The following is a 26,523-nucleotide window of genomic DNA, read 5'->3' on the forward strand; positions in this document are numbered from 1 at the left end:
GAAATATGTTACTTGAAGAAACTACTACAAATATGATTTAATTTACATATTAATTTGGTCACGTAACTGAAATGATTTCTATTGCAGTATTGTCCATATGGTAACATTTGTTCTGTGGCATTGTAAGTATTCAAAATATGCATAGTCTGATAAAGTTAATCCCAGAGACACATGGGTAATCATAAGCAAGATATCACACAGCATGGAATGGAAGACTATTGAAAATGATGGCATTTTCATGATACAGTCCTTCAGTTAATTTAAGATGACACTATCACAGTAATCTACAGCTGCCTAATGAACATGGCCATTTTTTCCCTTGCAAGTATAGTCCACTAGAATGAGAGAGACTGTTGTGAAAAGAAGGATGTACAATCACTCTAGAGGGAGAGATTTCTTTGATATTGCAAATGAGAAAGTAGTGTTCTGAAAAAAGGGAAAGGAAAAAGTTACCAGGATCCTGTCATCTCAATATATTAGCTCTGGAAAATGATTTTTACTAAAAGCCCCACCCTTCAAAATGAGAAGACAAGCAATGGGTCATTCCCATTCATCTTGACTTTTCTTCAAGAGTCATAATATTTTTATTTTCAAGTAGGTGGCAATAAAGGCAATCTCCAAAGTAAGAGAGAAAAGGCCTTACTTTTACTGAATTTTTCAGAAAAGGAGAAAAATTTTAAGACCAAGAACACTGTTCAAACGGCAAGGCTAGTGGTGACTTAAGTAGTTAAGAGAAAAAAACTAAGCACAAGAACCCCACACAGACAAAGAAATTAAATCAAGAGTGGGCTGTTAAAAGCCCAAGTGTTTTGACATTTAATTTTGAGAGCAAGTTTAAGAAAGTAAGACTACCATCCCTAAAAGGTCTACAGATTGCCCTGGCAGCCACACTAACCGTATTATCCCTCTCTGCACTGCCTACTCCATTCCTATGAGCAGCTAAACTGCAAAAAAGAGCTCCTGCTTTTTAAGTTGCCACAAGATACTCAAGGAATTAACTATGGTATTCACATAATAGTGCTGATAAATATTTATTTCTTCTAAAATTCCATTCTTTTTTGCCTCAGAGTAAGAAAATTAGTTTGAACTCTTCAGAGTCAATGCTTCTTTAGTTTGCTCTCATATGTTAACACTTACAGCATTTTAGCTGTTCCATAAACGTTCTTTGAAGAGGAGGAATATTTATTAAAAACACATACTGCAGTATTCCACCCATTTGACTTTTTACAAAAAGTTTAAATTATTATGGTCTTTTCTCTGACTGCTTACAACTTTTCAGCCTCCACTGAACTTTTTCAGTGAGAAGCTTTGAGAATGCCAATTCCCCAAGTACCCTGAGAATTCAGATGTTTTGGGGAAAAGGCCAAAATCAGAGCCTCATTGAAGGAAAGCCTTCAAAACATGAAAAGATGATTACAATGTCATTTTTTTCTACATGCTTTAAAACTAGACATGCCATATGATGAATTCCTCATACCCAGCTACACGAGATAATGCCCAATTAGAAGACACAAATTAGAGCTGGGAAGAGACAGGAAAGCATTGAAAAGCTACCATGAGACCTAGACCTGTAGTATCAACACCTGCACAAGCAGCAAGGAAATTAGATCCCACAAATCTATGTTGCCAGAACTTAATTTAATTATGAAACCATTGGAACAAGAAAAACATTTATTCTTCAATAAGTGCTCAATTTAAGAAAGAAAAATGTTTAAACTGAGGTGGTTTAACAAATATGCAACACCCTTAACCAAGAACACATAAACAACAAGAACAGGTTAATTTAAGCCAAATTGCTTATGGGAAAAGATGTCTGGATAATTACATGAACAATTACAACTCTATTATCTTGTTTTCAGCTTTGCAGAAAAACAAACATCAAAAACTCAGGACTGAGAGGACTGTGCAACATGTAAAAGCAGAACAGTGAATGTCTGTGTGGTTGCATGCCCTTATACTGTATACGTGTAAGGTGTTTTTTTAAAAACACAAAAGACATTATTTCCTCACACATAATCTTAGTTTAATTCATAGTCAACATTCATTAGGTGAAGAGCAGCAAGTTGCTGAGACCCAGTAGCTTGACTGTCATCCAAACATTAAACTAATTCAGAATATTGCCCATAAGCAGAGAAATGGAATGTGTAATAAAACAGGGGTTATGTGTTCCCCAAATAGTTTTTTCCTCCATCAGAACTGATACAAGCCTACTTTAATGAACATATTTGTCTCCAAGATTTGGTAAGATTCTGTTGGTAACAAGCAAGAAACTTATTTATCAACCATTTTCAATACATACACAGTGAGACTACCAGCAGTGCTATGCTTCATTAATGGGCTTGCTCCTTCATTTTGTTTTCATGATTATTATTCCTCTATGTAAAACACTAAAATATATTTTAAAAAAATTTTTTTACTCAACAAAAATCTGAGGTCAAAACTTTCTTTTACAGATTGACAGCTTATATGCTTAAATACATTAATAAGCTTCATATATTCCCAATCAAGTGTTTGAAATAACTAGACACTAAAACTTTCAGGAAATATTTTAAAATATTAATAAATTTTTTCTCCTGCTTAAATGCATTTGAAAGTGTTTGGGGGAAAAATGCTTAGAATTCTCTTTGTCTGTTGATACATTAGGACAGGGAGGTTCCAGTTTCAGAAAGTTTGCTTACGGTAAGGCAGTGAGGTTTTGCTAATGCCCTAAAGTTACTAGGAAGGAAGTCTGATGGAGAAACATTTTGGTGAGAGTGCCAAGTTTTAGAAGCTTCTCCAGCACTAAATACTGGAAGCATTTTTAAATTAACTGTAAATGCAAGCATTTAAACCATGAACTAGATAGGTAAAGAAGACAAAATTATTGCCAACATTAATAATTTGTTGAATTTCATCATAATGAACAGTGTTTCATACTATTATATAGGTACATTAACAAAAAGATGGTTGCAGTGATTCTATATAGGGCAAATATAAGCTGTTAGTAAAAACCTAGACCTATTTTAAAAATCTATTTATTTCTGGAATGAAACTTATTGTAAAATGAAGTTAAAACAAAACTAGCATCTCTTGCCAGTTAGGTATTGGAAAGCATATAAAATATTCAAGAAGTGCTCCTTCTCGAAGCTTTTTGTGAAAGCATTAAGTTGCTCCTAACACAGTAAACAAGAAAGTAAACAAACACATCATTGGCAACATCACATTTAACTTGGTTTCACTAAATAAGTGAAATATGTAATAAAAACCAAGCTCAGTATATAGCTCCAAACAGTTGTGCTCTAAAGTAAACATAAATACCACAAGAAGAGCATTTAAACCCACAAAATAAAGGAATGTCAGTACTTTTACTTGTCTTACTAAAAATGCAAGATACTGAAGCCAGTTACCAATTTTTTGCAGGTGTTTTTAATAGCTGCTACTGAGAAGTTTAAGCAAGAAGGGCTCAGTCAAGAATAGCTGCTACAAAAACACTACTCCTATAGATTTCACATTACTTCAAATGGCCGTGGTATTAAAGGTGTTTCTCTTTAAAAAAGTAAAATATAATTATTTTTTTTTTGTGAGAACCTGTTTTCAAATATTTCAAAGGCTACTCTATGTTATGAAAAACATTGCTATTCAGAGTCCTCCTTTAAGATTAATTTATATAAAAATGCTACTGGAAGAGACAATTTAGGACCACAAGCTGACACAAAAGTAATATGGCTCAAACTGAAACACCGTACCTTGCATTTCCTAAATGCTGAATTCATACAATTTTAGAGTAATTTTGTCTCAACAAACACTGAATATTTCAGCAAATGATTTTAGAAAATTTATTCATGTGTCACTATGGCTTATATTAGTTTGCCTAAATCAGATTCAGAAAGGAAAAAAGAAAAAACTCCAGAACAAGAGACTCAAATATATTCAGTGGCAAATACAGACTTCCAGTATTAAAGCAACAGAGAAAAGACATTAATTTCATAGCAGGTTATGCCTACTAAACCAAAGTATTTGTATGACAATTTTATGCAATGCTTTCTCTCAGGATACTCAATTTTAAAATATTGCTGAGTGCTTGTAATGGGATGTATGCATGTTATATGTTTTAGCACATTCTTTACATTATTGCCTAAATATTCCAATGAGCAAACAGACAATTGAGACAAAAGGATGTTTCTAGCTAGGAACCACTGAAGTAATATATAAAAAAGAAATACAATGCCATAGATGAGGATGAGATTAATGAGGAATTATTTTATTTCTTGTAGTAACAACCAGTCAATACCCCATTCCTACAGCATCCTAACTTTACCACTTACCTGTCACAGAACACTGATACCACTGAATGCCCTGCAGCATGCTGGGGCCAGGCCCAGAAGTACAAATGGGTTACAAAATATTGATTTGACAAACTTAGAAGAGATCTAATGGCAATTATTACATGTGGTTGGTTCAATACGATTTCCAGTTGCATTGGAACTGGAAATTGCAAGTATGGCTATTCCTATTTTCTTAAAGAACAAATCTAAATAGTTCCTGAATGGATATCTAATGATAACTATTACATCTTGTCATGACTTTTCTGCTGAAAGACAAACATGTTCCAACACTAAAGAAAAGCTCCAAATCTGTTCCATAGTAAGGAAGGGAAATTATGTTTATGGTTTTTTTGCTTCACATTTTGTTTTGCATCAGCTGACCATAATGATTCAGTGACATTTAGTTTAAATTTTACTTTTTATGCAAAAATGAAGCACTATATGCTTCAAGAAACATCCACAGTTAACCTGATGGAGTAGCTTAAAAGAGATTTAGAAGTTCTATTTCCTTAGCTAGGGCTTCCAGCTACAGCACTTCTCTAAATATAAGCATTATTCCAAATCTAATTTAGAAAAAAAGATTACATATTTGCTGATCTTTAATTTCAGGCTGGTGATTATAAAAGATACCTGTCAGAATTCTTCTAGATATAATTTTTAAGAGATTCACTTGCAAATTAAAAACAAAAGTCTCCTTCCACTGACCAATAACCTCCATCAAATGGTATAAAGTCGTTCTGGTCATCAGCTTGTTGTATGATCTGTTCCTAAAAACTACCCTGAAGAACTGATTTATCAGAAAATAAACACAGCAATATTTACAGTCCTGTGAATTAATATGAAAAGCAAAAGACAGTATTTGTTAAACATGAGTCACAGTGAAAATGAGTAGAGTTCATGACAAGATGACTCTGATGAATTGGGTTAGTTCTAATTGATGTTTGGGACAAAATAATGGCCCAGACTTTCTTCTGGAAGTCCTGCTAATACATGCATAAGGGGATTATTTCTGGAAACTATGCTAAAATAAGTCTACCAGGTTCTGCTAAAGTGAAATAAAATATTAATATACTCATTTCAATAAACATTTCTGAGCTACCAATGATTGATCCAATTACTATACTAATCATACATTTTGATTCTTTTAACAACTGACTCATGGAATTCCAAATTTCAAATGAGATCTAGTGACTGCATTCCAATTATCTAATATTCATGTGAACAAAAGACACCATTCTGATGGCCAACTTCACAAGTTTTGCAAACAGCTGTGAACTGAAAAGGGATAAAATCTGCAGTTTTGAGAGTCCCTGTGGTCAGGTGTATTATTTTATATGAGTAAAAAAAATAAATTAATGATATATAGGTGTGAAAAAGGTGCTCAAAAGAGCACCTGTATACAAGAGACATGCTTTTCCTACTTCAAATCATCTTTTCCTACATACAAATACACCCTAATTTTTCTGCCATGCAAAATACTAATAAATTGACTTTACTTTCAGACATTTGTGACAAGGGGAGGTAATGGATACCTTTTCTTTCTTTTCCTGTAAATCAATTCCATTCTCTCAATGGTAATATGTACAGTAAGGCTTCCGGAAATGGGATGCCTGAAACAATGCCAAGAACTTCCCCATTCACAGAAATACTTGCAAATACCAGGCAAAGCTCCCCACCCATCACTCCATACTCTGTGATTTCTGTATGGCTTCCACTAACAAACACTGAAGAAAAGGAGCCTGTATGCATTTTACAATTAACTTGTGTTGTTTTCATAGCTTGTGCTTTACTTGATACAAAGACTTGAGCTGCTCAGGAGGTTGCAGTTAAGGCTTCATAAAGCACTCAGTCCACTTTTTAAATATATTTGTAAACAAAAATAATACTGAAAAAACAGCATTTCCTCTACAAAGCAACAACTCTGGTTTATATTTAAAGTCGGAATATATTGTGTGGTTCACAATTAACAATAGTATCTATTGAGAAAAAAAAAAAAATCTTCCCTACTGATACAGAGAAGAAAGTATGGTTAAATTAAGAAAACCCCCTCTGAAGGCTTTGCAGTGAAAGTGAGTAATGAAAGCTCTGTGTTTTCAGTCATACTTTCAACAAAACCTCAAAGAAAAATCCCCACCCTTTTCACCTTTGCTGTTATTCCCTTTATTCTTTTTCAGATGCTTTTCCCAAATCAATTACTTGTTCAACTTTCTTCTTCAGGTTCAGATATTCAAATATATTCAAATACAGCTAATCCCAAATGAAACCATGAGACATTAAGACCCCACTTTCCCAATTCTACAGAAATAATACAGCTACTTGAGCCATTTGGGGACAGTGCTCACAATGAGGAAAGTCATATGATTTAAAGCAATTTAAATTTTATGTGCAAACACTCAGCATTTGCATTTGAACACTGTCATGGCTCTCTCTAGAAGGAACGCCAGCAAACGATTAATGCCTCATGTTTTATGACACAGAATTTAGCAGTTTCCTTTGACTACAGATGCTTTTCAGCAGCACTACCATTTTAAACACAAGGTGAGTAGAGAGTAATTTGTAGTTTGTTTTCCAGGTATTGATAAGGAACAGAAACTATATATATCCTTAGATACTCGAGTTTAACAAAAGGTATGCAATTAACTTCAAAATCTTGCATTGAACAGCAAAATATTTTCCCCCTCAAATTCTGTTTTCTGCATAAATAGTGTCTCATTTTTGCAGAGATTTTATCTCAAATGTTATTTCAAATATATGTTAACATAGTTTGAAAACCATTACATGACATTTGTTACCCTCATACCTAGGACTCTTTCTTCTTCTTAGGTAGTCTAGACTTATGTTTTACAGAAAAAAAGATTACATTGCTTCCAATGAACTTTCCAAACCTCTCCCTCAGATTTCTTAGAAAAGGAATTACTGAGATTGTAACACAGGTGATATATTTATATTAAATAGGAGATTGAAAAAAATTACTGAACTTAGAACATGGAAAATAAGATTCAAACCACAAGAAATGAACTGTATTGCTCTTTTCTGCTGGTCAAGTCCAAGTCCATGCAGTTATATGTGACATAAGGATTTTTATATAAGGAATAATGGCCACTATGCAGTGTGGGGCTTCTTTTTTTATCTTGGTGCAAAATACAATTTTCTTCCCAGCATCTTGAAAAATTATAAATAATAAAATATCAATGCACCAAAGGTGGGAGGAGATCTTTATAAATCTTCCTTTTTTATTTGTTCACTAAGTTCTTAGGGCAGCTCTTGCTAACATTTGCCAAGCATATTTCCGAGATGACTTTAGGGAAAAAGAATTGGATTCTTGCATAATTTATTTCATCTTTAAAGGAAAATAGAAATTACTACATCCTTCCTATTTCTGATAGGGATGTTGGCCTTGTGCAACTTCACATTTTCCCATGCTTATGTATTTTTTCTGATTTATATTTTTCCTTCCTAATAGGTTGTTACATACATTCCATAACATATCAAGAGTTGAACTATTGTTCAATATAATCTAAATGAGAATGCAAACAAACACTAGAAGAGTTATTTCATTGCATTTATTTTGTGTTCAACAGAAAAATATTAAAGTCACTAGGTAAGTGGATTACGTTTTTCTCTCACTTCCCAAGAGGTATGGAAATGACTGTATAAAAACCAGTAGCATTTTAGGTAAGGACACATTAGGATTAAAATAACACTGTAAAAATATTGTTTGAAAAGTTATTTTTTTCCGAGCACAACTGCTTCTGTTCATTTTTATCACCTGTTATGACTGGTTTACCACTTGTTATCTCAGTCTTTGAAAATTAAGTGAATGCCCAATTATATTTGCAGAACTTTTTTTTTAGTTTCTTCCAGTATGCAAAGCCAATTCCCAATTAATTTCAGAATTCATTTCAAATTCAAACGTCTAATGTCAAGTTCTTGTTAATTTAGTACCTAGTAGCATTATATCTTATTCTGTACCATGAAATGTTTAGAAATTATTGCACAATGGCTACCTGCTGTACCATAAGTCTTATGCTAATTATCAGTATTGAGGGGGAAAAAAGCTGTTGAAGAAAACTCATGTTAGCTCATCAACTTATGCTGCCCATGAGCAGCTTGGGAAGATTCAAAGTCTTCAGTAATTTGGGAAAAAATCCTGGCAATATTCCCTAAAAGTATCAACAGATGTATAAAACTAGTCAAAAGCAAGTGGAAGGAGCACACAATCTGATGATGGATGTAAAAAAATTTGAGAAGTGTAAGAAATTATCAGACTTTCCAGTGAAGGTAATATTTGGAAGACAGTTGGTTCTACCATGTTTTCTCCTGCAACTAATAAGATGGGTAAAGGAGTGAAAGTAATGCCTCCTATTTCTTTTCCCAAGAACCACAACTAAACAAAAATAAAAATAGCATAAAAGATCTATATGGACATCTTCAGGAGAAGACACCATTTGCAGCTAAAAATAAGTTCATCTTAACTGAAAAATGTGGTGTCCATTTACTTAGATGAACAAGAGAATATTTGGAAAATCTCTATTTATAAGGCGTGCAAGACAGCCTCTCAAAACGTGTCTAATAATTTTAAGGAAGTGAAGTTTTCTGCCTTAAAACTTAAGTGCAATTTAATTGTTATTTTGGTGTTAATTTCAGCAAAACCCATGACCTCTTACAACACAGGACTTCAAAAAAAGTGGAACAGATGTAGATTAAATAAAAAAATTCCAACAAAATTTAGTTTACTTTCATTTTGTTAGAAAACATATACTGTTTACTGGATCTGTATTTGGGTACTCCTCCCTACTTATTCTGCCAGAAAAAAGTTCCCCTAAAAGGAAAAAAAAAAAAAAAAGTATATTAAAATTATGCCCAATATATAAAATAAATAGCCAGGAGCATGGCTTCATTTTTTCCTTGAACATAGAAACCACAGGTCTCCCAGCAAAAACCCCACTGCATGTGAGTCTTAAATCCTTATTTTACAAGTAGTTTAGAAAAGTCTGTATTTCTTTTCTTCTTCAGTCAGACATAAAAGTTCACAAATCCAATCTTAGCATATCATAAATGCTAATTTTGAGGCATTTCTTTTTTACATGATAAAAACCCCTACAAATATAAAGCAGATAATCACAGTCTAAATGATAAATTAAAATGTAGGCATATATACACACAGAGGAAAGATGATTTGAAAGAAGAATGGGGTGATTTTTGTAATCACACCTGGTAGCACTGGCACTGAAAATAAAGTGTTACAATATTTGAATTCTCAGATGTATTATGCCAGGAAACAACTTCACCTCCAAAACTTTCACTAATTTTCTTTGACGTGACAGTAGAAACAGACTAGAAAGCCAGTTTAAAAAAACAAAACCCTGTATTATTCTTCTGGTTTGAAAATAGAGATGAAACTCAAAAGAAAACCACTAGCTTTTATTTTGTTTCATAAGGCATTGCAGAATATATTTCCATTCTGATAGGACACTAGCATCATGGTTCCTAATGAATGTAATGCCACCAAATGCAGAAATACTTATCACCACAATAACTTTCCAAAAGATTGCCAGCAGCCCATGATCATAAATTTCTTTCTATGTAGGAAATGAGAAAGGAGAAGAGTGGAAGAATGCTGCTGCCTGCTGAGCTCCACTGCCCTCACTCCAAGTGGAAAAGAGAAACAGGAAAGCCAACAACTTCTTTCAACTTTACTGAATCCCTGACTAACCTGGGCAAAATAACCAGTATAATCATGCAGATATGCAGACCTTTTACTCCTCTCAGAAAGCACAGAAATAAACCCATACATAAAAAAACAAACTCCAAAGCAAAACCGACCCAACACCAACCCCTCACTGGCATGATAAACAGTGAAAAACATACACCAAAAAATAATTCACAATTACAACATAGGTAATAAATGTGCAGTATAATTCCCAGCCCCAGAGTGGGCTGGATAGAGGAAGAAAGCTCAAGGAAGCAAGGAACCAATTTCACAGGGCTCCAGGGTAAATGCTCTTCCATGACTAAAAGCTTTTGAGAAGCTTAAGTATATTTGTCTTTCCCTTGTTACCTATGGATGTTTTCCAATGTTAGGGATTATTAGCTGTATTTAGAAAGCTCCAGTGTCTTGAGTGCTGCCTACCCAGAGCAAAAGACAGAAGCATTGGCCCAGAGCAGCACACAAGTAGACTGAGATTTTGCTTGTTACTCCTTAGAACAGTGCCTTCTGTAAGGCTTCTTCACCTCTTTTTACCCAAGCTAGACTCCAACACAATCCACTTGACAGCTAAACAAATCCATCTGTACAGGGCTATGGGGAAAAAAAATGGGGCCATTTGGATACAGTAAAGCAACAAATTCTGTGGTAGAAATGGTGAATCCTTTGATTATTGGAAAAATAAGCTTACAAAATATTGCACTAGATTTCCAGTCAAACTGGAAGTAATGGGAAGCCTCATTCCTCTCAAGACTGCTACTCAAGACTGTGCAAAACTGTAGTAACTGCTGAGCATTTAAAATCACTGACAGAATTACAATGCTGACACTCTTATGCTTTTTAAAATCAGTTCAAGATTCAAACAGAATTATCATCATTCATAGGATTTAGGAAGACTGATACAGGGGGTATGTTACAACAAAAGGAGTCCTGTTGGCCAAGTTGGTTTAGGCATAAAAAAAGTAAACATTCTCTATATCTATGAATGGTATATGGTTTATATTGAAAGTGGATCTGAGGATGAGTTTTACATTTGGCTTCAATGTTTGCAGATGTATGCATCCAGGGTGTATATGGATGACGTGTAGCTTTGTTACAGACATTTAAAACTATTTCCAACAGAGAACAAATTCATTATATACTTACGGCATGGGGTGTTCAGTCTGCTCACAAGTTGAGGGAAGGCACAGAGAGCTGACAAGTCAAACTCATTGCTTTGATTTTGTTCCTTCTCTTCTGTCTGGTCAGCCCAAACTACTGATTTTTGTCTTTGAATCAACTGCTCAATCTCCCCATATTCAGTCTCACTTAAACTATTTGTCAGACCAGCTTCTTTCAATGTCTGGTGTTGTTTGCGAAGAACTGGTAGCAAAGTATTGAGTACTCTGTAAAACAACAACAGGCAAGACAAATATGACCAAATCTCTAATAGTCTGATCCTTACTAATGCTACTACAATATGAGAAGCTTTTTGCCCTTTTCCCTTTTCTGCCCAAATTCCCCTGTGTAATTTATTTTATTTCAGGGAAATACCATGACAATATTCATGACTAAGTAGAGAGATTTTGCACTTTTGCAAAATTTCTATTTCATCCTAAGCATTTACTAAGTATATTTTTTCCTCAGTGTCCAAGATCTTCAGTCCCTCAAACACCAGAGGAATGCAGCCAGTATTTCTTGGCTGAATTTTATCTTTCTAAAATTGTCAGACAAATGAAGAATTTTAGGAATTCTTCCTGAAAACAAAATTTCTTCAGCTGTGGAGACAGTTGAAAGACTAAATGGTAGGTTCAAGCAATAGGGAAAAGGATATGTATCTAAAAACCCAAAGAAACAACTTTGTAAACACAATGTAGCTTTAAAAATTTGCTGTCAGTTTTGCTGGCTTATGTAATATTTTTTGTAATATTTATGGTAACAGCCTTTCATCCAAAGGAGGAAGAAAAGCTGGTTATTTCATTTTGGAATTATTTGGTTACAAATTTTACATACTTATTTACTGAACAGATTTGTGATTATTTCCCATTCCTTGTGTCACACTTTGAAAGCTAGACTCCAACATTTTCAGGAGACTGGTAACAGAAACTGGGCTGATGCTTACCTGCAGATTCATCTTTGTTTCAGTCTGGCTAGCTATGTAAGAGTTTAATAGTTACAACTTTTACTACAGGTAAATCAATATCTATCGTGCAAGAAATTAAAGGAAAAAACCAAACACTTGTAAAAAAATCAATACTGCTGTCAGCACAGAAAAAGAACATAAGATACCCATGTCTACTGAATGATTTGTAAAACCTATGCAAAGAAGAAAGAAATAGAAATGAGAAGTACAGCTGTATACATGCAGTTTGTTAAAAAATGGTAGATAGAGACCAAGATTTATGAAGTGATTATTATTTCACATATCTTCTTCCTTAAAAAAGCACAATTCTGATCTAGAAAAAGTTTGAGAAAAACCTGGCTTCTGTTTCAATTACAATTAAATTCTATAGATACATCCTATTATAAGTTTTATCATATGTGCTATGAAAACATACTTACTTTTCTGTCTGCTTATAATGCTGATCTTGAAGGGACACCAGAAATAACATGTGCTCAATCTGGGCTTTCAGGTCCTTAACTTCTAGGTTTAAATGGCAACACTGCAGTTCTTTAGAGAGTTCCTTGGGAAATTAGCAAGAAATAAAACCACTCTACATCAAACTCATAGTGAGAAACTAAAATTTTAAATATCAATATTTCTTCATCTTATATTAAAAAGTAAAGGTGGAATGGGACCTATATTGTTGTAATAACATCATATGGTAGTGAAGCAGGATTTGTTTGATTTTTATTTAAATGCATAAATATTGCTTTGTAGATTCTTTTGACCAATCATTAATGTGCTCTACTTAGCATTAAGAACCCAAAAGGCACACATGTATGCTTATCTATACATGCTCATAAATATGTTTGCTTCTTTACCTGTGTACTTGTTCCATATCTGAATGTCAGTGACATTGTCTGGGACAAGTCCACACTTTATTCAGTTATCTTCCTGAGATGTCAGTAAATTGTTTGAAATATCTTGAAATTAATTTAGGCATCAAAACATTTCAGTCACCCCAATAGAAGTATTGAAATATATTCCATTTTATGGAATATACATGATCATTTATATCACTCCCTTTCTTTTCCTCTTCTTATTCCAGCACAGACCTTCCACCCTTCCCCTCTGTCAGCTCTGGTGTTTGCCTGAGGCTACCTCTACTTACTCTAACTTGGTAAAGAAATTAATGCAAATTCCTACATTTTAGACCTTTAAACACCTTTCTTAGCACCCTTAAAAAAAAAAAAATGTTTTTTGGCCAGGGTAGTTAGGTTGTAGGATCCCTTGAAGTGAAAGGCACCTTACCTTTGGCATACACCCATCTTGACTCAGGAGACGCATTTCATTTTCAACACGATGCAGCCAATTGGTGTTTTCCTCAAAATGCTCAACTTCTTCTTCTCTTTTCTTCTGCATGTGCACACGGTGGGTTCCAAGCATTGCAAGTTTTTGATCCCGCTTGCAAGTGGCCTAAAAATCAGCATTTAAGGAGAAAAATATCAGAGTACATTCACAGCTATATATAAAAAATCATCTCCATATACAAAATGGTGCAAAAGAACATTTTACCATTATAATGACTGTTAATAAATAAGGTACTGATAGGACAGTGACTCTTCACCCTTAGTAAATCACATCTATAAGCTCTAATATTGGTAAAACCAATATTTGAGTCCAGCACTGCTAACATACAAGATAAAAGTTAAATCAGCTCACTTTTTTTGGTCCAAATTGTTTTGTATAAAAAAGTGTAAGTAGTTATAACTCCTCATTATGAAGAGTAATAGAGCTATACTCCATAGTAAGCAGCATTTAATTCTATAGCACAGATATTACTTCAGAGTTTCTATGACATAGAAGAGAATTCTAGAACACATTAGTCACTTGAAATATCTTCATTAATGACAAGGAAAACTGTGTGATTTATTTTCACTCTGACATTTACTAAGGACCAAGTTTCATGTGAATCACTGGGGAAAAAATAGTCATATGGTAAACTATCATTTTTGGCCAAATACAGATTGTTACTGTGCCTAAGAAAAACCAGCTGCATCCTCAACTTCCTTTCTACATAAAACATATATTTCTTTGAGCTGATTTTTACCAGCAAAATCAAGATACTATCTAGCCAGGTTTTCTTATTTGTACTTGAATTCTTCTAGAAAGACATGAGCTGTTAATGCTGCAAAACAGCAACTGTTTGTAATTAGCCCCCAAATCTCTCTCTTAAAATTCAAGGCAGCTTAACAATTTTCAGTTCACACAACTCTCCTTAAGCAGCCATCCAAACACCTCCCTGGTGACAAGTGGAAACACCAACAATAAGAATCTGTCTTGTTTAGTAAAGTCCTGCTTTTTTACATGGAACAGAAATTACTCAGCTAGATAACAGCTTCAATGGCTGTACCATACATAAATCACCATGCTTCGGTTTTGGTCAGGAGCCCCACAAGTCTCATCAGGTCTTAAGTAACTGACAGCCAAGTCTACATAAGGACAAGAGATTTTTCTTGTCCTTATGAAATTTTTCATAAGGATTTTTCCTTTATTTTTCAGTTAGCAGCACAAAGCACATCAACAGTTTTCAGTGCAGTGTGGAAAAATATAGCACACCTGGCATTACTGTAACATTTTTGTTACCTGAGTGTGTCTCATTTTAATTACATATTTGGTCATTAAGTATATAACTACTTCACCAAAACTCATACATTAGTATGAATGACCACAAATGATATTTTGCATTAAATCACAGAAAACTCACCTTTTCTACCCTTTCTTCAGAGCACATCATCTGGATTTGTTCATGATATTTTTCTGGTAATATGTCTTCAGTGTGTTTTCTTTCAGTCTCATTTCCAGCTTGAGGTATTCTCTTCTGATTTCCTCACGGTTTGCAAACACATTTTTAAGGATTTCTTTGTATCTATTAGGACCAAGGGATTAGAATAAAGAATGGATTACCTAGTGAAGACTTTGTTTTATGACCATCTACTTTAGAAGGGGAACTTTCAATTCCAAGTTAATATAATAGATACAAACAAATTAAAGAGGAAAAAGTAAAGCCTTAGCTGAGGATTAAATAAAAATTTTATGTACTTCGACTGGAAAAGGTATGTGAAATTTTGAAGGGGTCATTATTAATAATAAGCTTTATTGTTCTGATGAAAATGACACTAGGATTCAAATGAAAGACATTTGGAACTTCTTCAAATAAATTTTACATCTACCTCCAAGACACTAAGTACCTGTTTTCTCTACTTACACAATTAATGAAACAAATCAGACTGCTGTTGCCATAGACACACAATCTTCCTTCAAAAAACTTGCTAACTATCTCTCAAAAAAGGCAAACTTCAAGAGTCTTCAGTTGCTCTCTCTTAAATTCTGTCACATAATTTTAATCATTAATGGATGACAAAAATCAGGATACGCCTCATATTTAACACATACTAGGCTAACAGAGGAAAAAATGAACTGGTGGTATTTAGAAATTATTACAAGGAGGCCAATATTTAAATCTCCCAAAGTCTATTCCTTAGCCTGCAATAGAAATCACAGTAACAAGAAAGAAAAGGAAGCCTGGAAGCATTACCCAAAGATACAATATATCTCAATAATGACCAGCCTTTTTCAAAAGCCATTTCAGAACAACCTATTGACTTGTTAAAACTTTACATTTCATAGCCTAAAGTCAGATTAACTCCAAGTTTTTATTCTGGTGTTTTATACTTTACCTGAAACCCAGAATGAATTACTCTACAGTTTTACCTGAAAATCTAGAGAAATATATTTTTTATTGGTTTAAAATGAATATTAAGCACACAGAATTTAGCAAAAATATTTCTTTAAGGAATAAAACAACCAAGCTGCAGGACTATCAAGTTCTTACCCTACACTTATTACCAATGCAACCTGCAGTACTATACTATCTATTGTACAACTGCTTGGAGAAATTTTTCCTCCATAGTATCCATAGAAACATGGTTCTTCCCAGCTGCCTGAGAAACACAGCAGCAAAAAATGAAGGTGAATCCTTCTCTCTGTTTTCCTCAAAGAAAAACCCTGGGTATAATTTAAGAGTGGATGTAGATTCTATTCTCTGTAAAGTCACCATGAGGAACTATTTTCAGTAAAATAGTTCTTTGTGTACTTATAATAATCAGCATCCCAAATACAGCATCAAGTAAGCATAGAAGCTCCTGCCTTGAGCTGGATTCACTTTCAGTAAGCACACCTCTGCTTGGGGACCTGTTGGCAGTACTCCCAAAGTGAGTGTCCACTGTCTAATTCAACAGGCTCAAAGCTTGAAGAGTTGGCAGAGAATGCAGCTCCAAGCTTTAGAAAACAGCAGAAGCAAGAAAAACCTTTCAGTTTGAGGCAGCAAGTGGTGCACTCAGTGAGTCTCTTCCAGGTGAAGGAAATGCCACAGGCAGCTGGACTGAAAAACAAGCCTGTGGATAAGGCTCTCTGTCCTGTCCCAAACAGAAGGGAGAAGACAGCAGAATACCTTCAGAACTTGTATAATAATGGGGGGAAATAAACTCATCACCCACACCATCAGTAGGGTGAACCTTACCCTCCTGAGTAAGAAGGGAACAAAGCAGTGACTTTACTGCTGCAGTCCAGATGGAATGGGATAGGCTGACATCTGTCTCTATGGATATTCCCAAATATTAAAACCCAAGCAATCTGACAAAAAAACCTTGGCATAGAATATGTCCAGCATTTTGAAAAGGCCATTTTAAGGACCCTTGCCCTTGACTGATTCTTCCCACACACATAGAATGAAATAAAGGACAAAACACAGGAAATTAAGTTAACCTTAAAGACTTATATTGCAAAAATAAGAAGGAAAACTGTCAGAACTACCAACATGACTTAGAAACCTACACTTCTTTTGAAAATTAAATTGAAATAACCTGAATGAGGTTTATTGAAACCTCTGGAATGCCAGTAAAATGAAGCTCAGTTAAGAGAGCTTTTTGCTTTGAATGCTTTTTAAACTTTTTTCTCAAAAGGTTTTCCCAGTTAAAAAATACCACACTCAAAGAGGCAATAACAAAAGTTAACTAAATAAGCCTAGATGACAGATCTGCAAAGACTTCCACACCATAACCTAACCTTCTGATGGCATAGATGAACTTGTGCAACAAATTTGTACATCTTCATTTGTTACTTTTTCTGTGCTCTCACAAGAGATGTCACTTCAAAAAAGATTGACAGGAACATCATCGATAAGAGACCAAGAAATATAAAAGCAATAAAAAATAAAAGAACCTAGAAACAAATTAAATTCTTTGTGGAAAGAAGAATGTCAAGCTCTTGCCTGTTGTAAACCTTGCAGAAAAGATATTACTGGAGTAGTATCTCCCACCAGTAGAAGCAGCTGCTGTCATTTATGCAACCCTATTTACCCACAAAGATGACCTGTTAGGTAGGTTTGCTGGGCACTGGCATTCAGTGCCCCTTCCTGCCATATGTGTGCTAATTCCCACTCCCCATCCAGATCACTGAAACAACTAAACTGGACTGTGAGGAGAAATATCACCATTAGGGCAGAGTAAAAAAAAAAAAAAAAAAATTGCCATTTTTGTGTGATGTAAGACAGTCCAGTCTTACATGTTGTTAGGGTTATTCTACTGTCCCTCTACCTTAAATATATAATCTCAGTTTCAAAATTTAAGACCTTTGGGTCTTGCCCAGAGAGGCTGTGGAGTCCCCTTTCTCTGGAGATTTTTAAAAGCTGCCTGGATGCAAGACTGTTAACTGTGCTCTAGGTGATCCTCCACTAGTAGGGGAGGTGGACTCAATGATCTCTAGAGGTCCCTTTCAACTCCAATGCTTTTGTCATTCTCTGAAAAGAGGACTGTTCTCCAAATGTCATTACAAGTTATGAAAACTCCAGTTTTGAAGCAAGACTGTAATTTACCTTTGTATTTCTGCTTCCTGGTTGTTTGAAAGTACTGCAGCATTTTGATTTTCAGGAATTCTTGCTTCCTTTTCTTCGTATTCTTTTAGTTTCTCTTTCAACCTCAGGATCTAAAAAAACCCCAAAACATAACAATGGATCTTCTAGTTGAAATTTAGTTTGTTTGTTTTAAACCCATCTTTCAGTCCTTGAAACCTATACAAATGGCAGTAGGTAACATTCCTCTTAGAAGACAAAACAACTCTCTTACTTCAAAAAGGGATAATTATCATGGTACTCCCTTTTAGGTTCAATCTGATAAACATTTTTCTGTATTCAAAGTAATAACAACCTCACAAACTTTAATAACAGATTTTTTTACATACCTCTTTCTTTTGTTCATTGCAAATTTTAACATACTGGCTTATGTGACTGTCCAAACTAACAACATTGCTCTTCAACTGTTGAAGAAGAGACACAAGTTAGAATTTAAGAAGGCTCCTTCATGTTTTTCTGCATGATAAACATACATTATATAAGTAATACAGAATTACACTTGCACTATATTACAAGGAAAGGGATGAATAAAATCCTGAGTTGCACAACAAAAATGTAATTCTTAACTTCTGCAGTCATCTGTTGCATACCCATGGCCATGTCATTTCTCTCAATAGAACAACAAAGAATAATTCCATTTACATATGCAAGCACATTTTGCATTTATTCAGTCTAGTTTTACTATTTAATATGCATCATGTGTATCTTGCTATAAAAACTATCTTTAAGTATGTAACAAATGGAAACTACAGTTAACCCCATTTTACATAAAAGAAATCAGGATCTGCAGTACAACTGATTATGAAAAAGAAAAGTCAGAGCAATAGAGAGCAGAAGAGAGGATGTCCCAGTAACTTTTTATTTTTCAATATAATCTCATTGTCCTTCTCAGCTCCAGCTGAATTCTATCTGTAACAAACCTAACCTAGCTCTTTTACAGCTACAATCAGATACTTCTTTGATATGCCTCACAGAAAGTAATAGCAAGATACTGAAACTGGCTGTGATTTGTAGCAGCTGAGGAATATTTCTAAAATGGATGTTGACAAAAACTAACTGGCAGCATCATCTCATTAATGAAGCTACATTGCTTTTAGGTCAGCACGAGTATCACTCTATCACCACACATCTGTCACTCAGAAAACAAAGAGCTGACTAAGAAAGAACCAACAACTGAACAAAATTGAGACAAAAGTGAAATAAATCAATCTTCAACAATTAAATCTTCTCTTAATTCTATATTACTATACTTTGGCAAAAGTAATAAATACCAACAGACTCACAGAAGACTTGATATCCTTTGCTCTGTTTGCATACTTCAGAGTGTTGTATGTGTCATCATAGAACATAGAAGATGGACTGACAGCAGCAATCATTATCGTGCGGCAATTTCCTCCAAGGGAGTCCTTCAGTAAACGAGTCAGCTTGCTGTTTCGATAAGGAATGTGCTGTTTCTTCCTCTAGAAAGAGAGTTACATACATTTTAAAGGATTAGTAAACTATATGTTAAATATTCACCTGCCTAAAGTCTGTTTGAATGTCAACAATGCCATAAAACACAAAAATAGCCTTGGGAGCTATTCCTTGACATAAGAAAACTATTTGAAAATAGTAATGTTTTAGAAAAATTAAAGTCTCTTGGAACTGTTTAGTACCATCACATATGTATTAGCCAGGTTACTTTCTGATGTCCAGACGCACAGCTTCTTTTGTGAGGTAACAAAAAAGGTAGACTACATTAAAACACTTTCAGTTCACAGATAATTGAGGTTGGAAAGGACCTCTTAAGATCCAATCCCACTGTTCAAAGCAGGTGATACTTCTCTTAGAAAACATCTCTTTCAGAGTAAGCTGCCAAGGATTATGCCCAGCTGAGTTTTGAATACCTCCAAGGATGGAGATTCTATAAGCTTCCCAGACAACCTGAAGGCTGCTCTGTTAAGATTTTTTTCAGTCACATCTATAGAATCTTCATCTCACAGTAGAAAGTTAGGTCACTGGGACCCCAAGAAAAGCAGATACATTCATCTTTGACATTTTCCTTAGGTAGCTGCACACTATATTTGAGAAGTCTTTGCTATTAGGAATGTATTTCAGCTATCACAGAAAGAATGGTCAAAACCCAAACAAAAACCTTAAAGGGAAAAAACCCATGTGAGAAGCATCAACAACGTAACCCCCATTGCTCAATGAGAGCTCACTAAACGTAAAAATGTTTTCAGAACACGAGGAGGTGAAGACTGCATGGTGAAGCAGCACATACCTTAGGGTCTGCCAAGGCATTAATGACATTCCCAAGAGCCAGCAGGGAGCGGTTGATGTTTGTTCCCTCTCTAAAACGAGCCCCCTTGGCACTCGTGGCGCTGGCCCGTTCGGATCCTGCCAGGTCAATGAGAGACATCTTGGCAATGCGAACGTTCTGACTGATACTGGCTGTTTTGTCTTGCTGCCTCAGGTAAATCTACAACAAAATTTTAGAAGAAATAGAAAAATTAATTAAAAATTATTTTAATAATTAATAATTTTAATATTTTTTATTTTAATAATATAAAATTTATTAAAAAACATTAGAAAGTTACCACTAAGCAGACCGTTGTTACTCTAGGAAGTAAGTTAATTTTACAACTAAAAACTAGCTATACAAATTTTTATTTTAAAATTTTTAATTTTTTTATTAATTTGCTATTCAAGTTAAAGCTTTCAGTACCCATGGAACACCCACAGGCAGCATGGCCTAATGAAAAACAAAACTCCACACAGCAATCTGCCAACACAACAAAATTGACAAGTATTGGGAGTGAATAAAAGTCTTACGACTTGCGCACAAAACATGTCTACATCAAACAGGCGACCTCCTTAAAATAAAAAGCAAGAAAAAAAAAAGCTACTTCCTTTACTTACCTTGATAAAGTAACTAAGTAACTATCTCAGCCTAGTAACTCTATGAGAACCCAGTAACTAACAAAGCAGGGGAAGGTGGAATGACTGCCAAACTATGTTGTATGACTCAAGCTTTTATAAAAATCAAAAGATATAGGAAATGCCCCAAAGCAGAATCTTTTCTATTTCTTTGTCTGTCAGCAGAATACTTGCAATAGAACAGTGGTGCAATTGGGATTTTACTTTCAGATACAGTAATTGCCTGACCTAGATAGAGATTTCAAACTTAGGGCAGATGGTACAGTAAGGCAACTTCTGGTTTATAGAACTGCAATATGCAAGTATCTTCAAAGCTCAAATTATAGTTTTGCAGAAAAGTTACTGCTTCTAAGGAGCATCAGCCCAAACTATTGGAACAAGAGAAATGATTGCTGTTAATCTTTGCATGCTTACAAGGAATAAGAAGTCAACAGAACAGTAAAATGGACAACTTGAACTTCCTCTTAGATAGTTTAAAACACCATTTTAAAAAAAGCACTTTTTTAAAACTCAAACTTAAACACCTACAACACCTTACAACAATGACCACTGTATATCTGCTATATCATCTTACCTGAAAGACAGCATGGGAGCGGGATGAGGAGGAGTTCACATCTGTGGGATGCTGTGTTCTATTTTTATTTCCATAATCCAACATCTGAAGTATTTCCTCTGCTGATTTAGGCTTTAAGGGTAGAACACAAGGTAAACACATATTGGTTTTCTATGTTTTTCATCAACTACAGGAGATTCCATACAGATTTTAAAATATATCATTTACTTTAAAAAAAAAATAATAAAGACATTTATAATTTTAGTTACCTAGAAATAAGAAAAATTTACTGTTGTGGAACTGAAGCACTTCAAACAAATGCTTTCAGTTAAAAAGCAATGAGGTACAGAAAACAAGCACTTAAGTGCAGAAATTTAAACCAGATAATTCTTTTTTTAATTACAGAATTTAAACAAACCTCCAGAGGTTCTTCATATTTAGAAAAACTTTAAGAACAACTGACAATTTTCCTTCTATTCATTTATTAAACAGTGATGTATTAATGTCTTTCCCCACAATACCCAGGCTTTGGGAAGAAAGGTGTTCACAGTGTGAACCAAACTAATGACATTGTTACCTGTTGCCTCATTATCTCATGTACACAAAAGCTGGAAGCTACATAGTTTATAACATACACTAAAAGGCTGCAAGACATTAGGTCTATAAAATTTGAATTTCACATGGAAAAACTAAGTTCTGTCACTGACTGCTACAGAATTGGTATGCTGGCCTGAAAAAGTTGTTAAAGTGAAACTTTTGAGATGTTATTTAAAAATAAAAACCACCCCAAGATGTGGGCATAAGACTTGAAAAGGTGTAGAACACTTCAAAATGGCACTGAAGGCAATATATTTCTTCAAAAGATGTCAAGATATATTAGTCAAACAAAAAATCACCCAGAACCTGAAGATGAACATCAAATCAGTGGCACCCTTTCTCTAAGGGCTGTATGGTTTAATCAATTTCTGTTTAAGTATACTAGCAAATTTTTTGACAACAAGCCTTTGAATAATTAATTAGTTCACAAGTTAGGAAGGTACTGGTGGTCATTGCCAGAAAATAAAGCTTGCTAGGAAATTACCAAATTACATAGAACTTTAATAAATCAGTATGAACTTGACCATTTTTTCAAAGACATTGTGAAGCTTCCTGAAATTCAGTAACTACTCACACACCTGATGTAAAGTTAGCCCATGAACTATCACCCCTTTCTGGGTGTCTTCACGAACAGCAAGAGGTCCAGAGTTGACCAGCAGATCACGGATCTGTTCGTTGTAGACCTTTGAAAGAGAATTCAAAATCTTTTAAGAAAACTACCCTACTATAATTGACAGATTTAAACCTAAGGAAACTGAAATCAGGGTTTTTTTAGCATTTCTTTAAAATGAAGTAAAAAATTTGTTCTGTGGAATTTTTACCAAACAGCTTTACTCTATGGAGTTTGAAATATTAATTCCAATTCACATGAATATTTTATTAATCATTAAGTGGGAGTCAACTCTTTTCTAGTAAAAAAAATACAAATTTACTTTTTTACAAAAAAGATTTTTGCAGCAAGCATGAATCCAAAACATTTATTGTACTCTATTATACTTCATAGTGCACATATATATAGAACTTGCATATAAGAGAACATTTTCATATAGTTGCCTGGTTTCACAGTTCTTACAGGAATTTATTGTAAAGTCCTGAAATATCATCACAAAAGATATTTTCTTACACACATCATCAGATGTTAAGAGGGATGCAACTCCTAAGGCAAGACAGGTATCATTAGAATGTTTAAGTAAACATGCTAGAAAGAGTTTGCTCTTTTGGTCAACCTTTTGTCACATAGTAACAGGTGTCTGAATAACATCCAATTTGTAGAGCACAGTTCAGTTCCTACCAGACACAAAACATCTGTAGTCCCAGAAAGGGTGGGGGAAAGGCAAAACCAGTTTGGGTTTTATTTATCAAAATATGCCTTATTAAAAGCAACGTTGCAATACAGCAAACTGGCTTACCTCTAAATACGAGACAAGCAACATTGCAGATTTTATCTTCTTTTATTTGATCCATGCAATTATAAAGTGCCATCATGGTTAAATACATCACTCCAGGATCTTCAGGGGAACCCAACATTGTGTGAGTTTTCCCAGCTCCCGTTGCACCATACGCAAGCACGAATTTTCAACAAAAAAAAACCCCAAACAAAGCCAAAAGATGTACTTTATACCAGTAAGCTAATCAGGAATGCAAAATTCTAACACACATTCACCCACCTCTGTCATTCTGCACAGCTTCTTTCAGAAATCAATCAAACTGTCTCACAGTTTACATTTTACAGCTATAATCAGAAAGCTAACTTCAAAATCACATTTATTTTTAAATTTTCAGTTCAAAATTCACATAATTTATGTAAAAATATTATATTATTGACAAGTAAAAAACCAATATCTTTAAAGAGAGTTCATAAAGCAGGCTACCACACAACCAGTGACACAACTGCTTCTGATTGAATTATTCTTTCTGGAGGACTTTCCTCATAAGTGTGCATATTTCATATAAAATACTTAACTCCATCCTAAACCTAACATGAAGTAATTTTGACAATTAGTAGAACTATCCTAACTCTTTTTAGCCCTAACTTCTGAGGGCTAAAAGTCAGCCTCTTGTATCCATACATAAACAAAATGACTGATAAATGGCAGAAACTTTGAGGAATTTAGTGAAGTCTTTTAAGTGAAGAAAATTAATTGCAACATTACCTGTGCAGTTATATTCCATTTAAGAAGCCATCAATTATGCTTTTGGTAGTATGCTCAAAAAACTTCCAGCTGTGATGAAACTTTCACCAAACACGGCATCAAACAACAAATTTCAGATCTTTCTTGTTCGTTTATTAATGTCCCTATGGGTCAGTTTCTTCCCGTGAAAGAAGTTGACTTCTTCCTCTTTTGGATCAAAGACCAAGATGTGCTGGTCAACAACATGAACAACTTTGCCTAAAGTTGCCCATCTTTTTTCCTTCTGAGATTCTGGACGGACCCGGACCACCACTTTCACATGGTTACAGACATCTTCTTCCTTTATCAACAGATCATAACGTTCCTTTTGTTCCCTTTCTTTGTTTCCAAGACTTTCAGATCAAGCAGCTGAATCTTTTCTGCAACTGACAGAAAAAGGCTTATATTTCAAGCAATTCACAGTTTTAATTGGGACTATTACCTTGCACCTGTGCTAGATCTGCCCCTCCCCTGATGTTCAGCACCACGGATTGCTAACAGTGACCACACAGCTTCGAAAGGGCTGTAACAGGCCTGAAAAAGGTGACCCAGTTGAGTACAGCTTTAAAGAAAATTAAATATGGCAATTAACCTTAGCAGCTAGCGAAACTTTTTTCAACAATTTTAACTCCAAAATCGTCTGCAGGCTTTCCTTTATTTCAGAGCAAAGCTTGCAAATGAACTACAAAGGTTTCCCCAGACCAGAGCAGGGGGCTTTTCAATCTCCTTCAGCAAACTGAGCAGCAATCTGCTTTCTCTGGGCCATCGCTGCAGTCACATTGCACACAGGTTTAACGAGACATTAAAGTGAGATTCACGTTAAAGGCATTTGGAAACACGGAAACCCATTCCCTAGGTGCCAACCCGCATTTCCCTTTAACCACCCGTCCTTGCCCAAGGCTGAGGGCTGTCCCTTCACCTCTCGACAGACTGCAACCTTCACGCTAAGGACTTCTTGGGGCACTTTCTCAGCTCCGGGACAACCTTGCTCCCACTCGGCCGAGCCGCCTGAGGCCCGCAGAACGGGACCCTAAGGCAGGGGAGCGGACAGCAGCTCAACCTCCCCGCCCACCCATCCCTCTCGCCCCTTACGGGGAGGCCTCATCTAGAGCCCACTGCCCGCCTCAGCCCTACGGCAACAGCTAACAGGCAGAGAGTAGAACCAGAAAACCGGGACCGGACAACCGGACCCCCGCCGGTACCTCACTCACCTCAGCGCCGCGGCCGCGCCAACCGCCGCCTCTACCGACGACGCCGAATTCAAATCCAAGCGGCGCGGACCCCCCCCGCCTTCTCATTGGCCGCCGCCCCCGTGACGCCACCAGAGCGACGGCGCTGACGGTAAGAGCTGAGGCGAGGGGACGCGCGGCTTCGGCAGCTCTGGGACTCAGGGGCCTGGGTCCGGTCCGGTCCAGTCCGGTGCGCTTTGCTTTGGGCGGAGGGGCTGAGCTTTAACCTCAGCCTTCTCTAGAGGGGCCGTAGCTTGTGCTGCTGGGGAGCCCCCGGGGTAGCGGCGCGCTGAAGGTGGAGACTTGTGGGGGGCTCGCGCGGCGCTTCCGGCGTTCTGAGACCCCTCAGGGGGAGAGCGGGTGAGGGATAGGGTGGGGTAGGATAGGATAGGATAGAGTGGGTTGGGTTGTCTGGTCTGGTCTGGTCTGGTCTGTGTTGGGGGGACCGGCCCCTCTCTGGAGGGGGGGGACTGAGGGGCAGTGTCAGAACCCCCCATGAGGGTTTTGGGGCTTCCCCCCCGGGCCTGGGGGTGCGGGCTGGCGGCCTCTCGCGGGTTCTCCTGTTCCCACACCGGCCTGGGCCGGGCAGGTAGCGGGGAAACAGCCCTCGGCCTCTTCCTCTAGGGGACCCCCTTGGGCCTGCCTGGGGTGGGGGTGCGGGTTTTTCCCTTGTCCCCCCTGGAAAAGCGTCCCGGAGTTGTTGTTCCCTGGCTGCCCTCACAATCCGCTTAATTGCGGGTCCAATCTGCAGGCGGCTGCCTTGAACTGCCAAGGTGCCGTTTAGGATGGTGCTGCAAGAAGCTACGTTATTTGCTCGCTTCTGAAAAAAAAAATATTGTTAATTGCATAATATTGAGGACAGCAAAATGTGCTGTGCTCCTGATACTAACAACGTTTCCTGGATTTGTACCTACACAGGGCATTTTGAATTGTATGGGGATTTTGGTCTTTCATTGTGTTCCTAAGTATTTCTGTAGAGGCATTGTGAT

The 26,523-nt window shown here is 36.1% G+C and overlaps 2 protein-coding genes across 5 annotated transcripts in view; one reads left to right on the forward strand and one right to left on the reverse strand.

Moving 5' to 3' along the window:
* The window catches only part of KIF18A (kinesin family member 18A), a 35,085-nt gene extending 8,628 nt beyond the window's left edge, over positions 1–26,457 (reverse strand). Inside the window, 18 exon segments of the mRNA XM_030451528.1 lie at positions 11,158–11,396; positions 12,553–12,674; positions 13,406–13,570; positions 14,862–14,908; positions 14,911–15,023; positions 18,030–18,139; positions 18,395–18,469; positions 19,349–19,525; positions 20,329–20,526; positions 21,559–21,669; positions 22,713–22,817; positions 23,544–23,558; positions 23,560–23,704; positions 24,290–24,300; positions 24,302–24,352; positions 24,355–24,658; positions 26,107–26,354; positions 26,449–26,457. Coding sequence (XP_030307388.1) covers positions 11,158–11,396; positions 12,553–12,674; positions 13,406–13,570; positions 14,862–14,908; positions 14,911–15,023; positions 18,030–18,139; positions 18,395–18,469; positions 19,349–19,525; positions 20,329–20,526; positions 21,559–21,669; positions 22,713–22,817; positions 23,544–23,558; positions 23,560–23,704; positions 24,290–24,300; positions 24,302–24,352; positions 24,355–24,658; positions 26,107–26,354; positions 26,449–26,457 — 2,245 coding nt within the window.
* METTL15 (methyltransferase like 15) overlaps positions 25,616–26,523 on the forward strand; it is a 60,029-nt gene continuing 59,121 nt past the window's right edge. The window contains exon 1 of one of the 4 annotated variants that reach the window (XM_030451135.1): positions 25,616–25,646. The gene's annotated coding sequence lies outside the window, so the exon portion shown is untranslated. Of the gene's footprint in view, positions 25,647–25,672; positions 25,715–25,753; positions 25,895–26,346; positions 26,466–26,523 lie in introns of those variants that run through there. The other 3 variants (XM_030451134.1, XM_030451133.1, XM_030451137.1) reach the window with 3 other exon arrangements.

This window comes from Calypte anna, chromosome 5 (genome assembly GCF_003957555.1).
Source record: "Calypte anna isolate BGI_N300 chromosome 5, bCalAnn1_v1.p, whole genome shotgun sequence".
Lineage (NCBI taxonomy): Eukaryota > Metazoa > Chordata > Aves > Apodiformes > Trochilidae > Calypte > Calypte anna.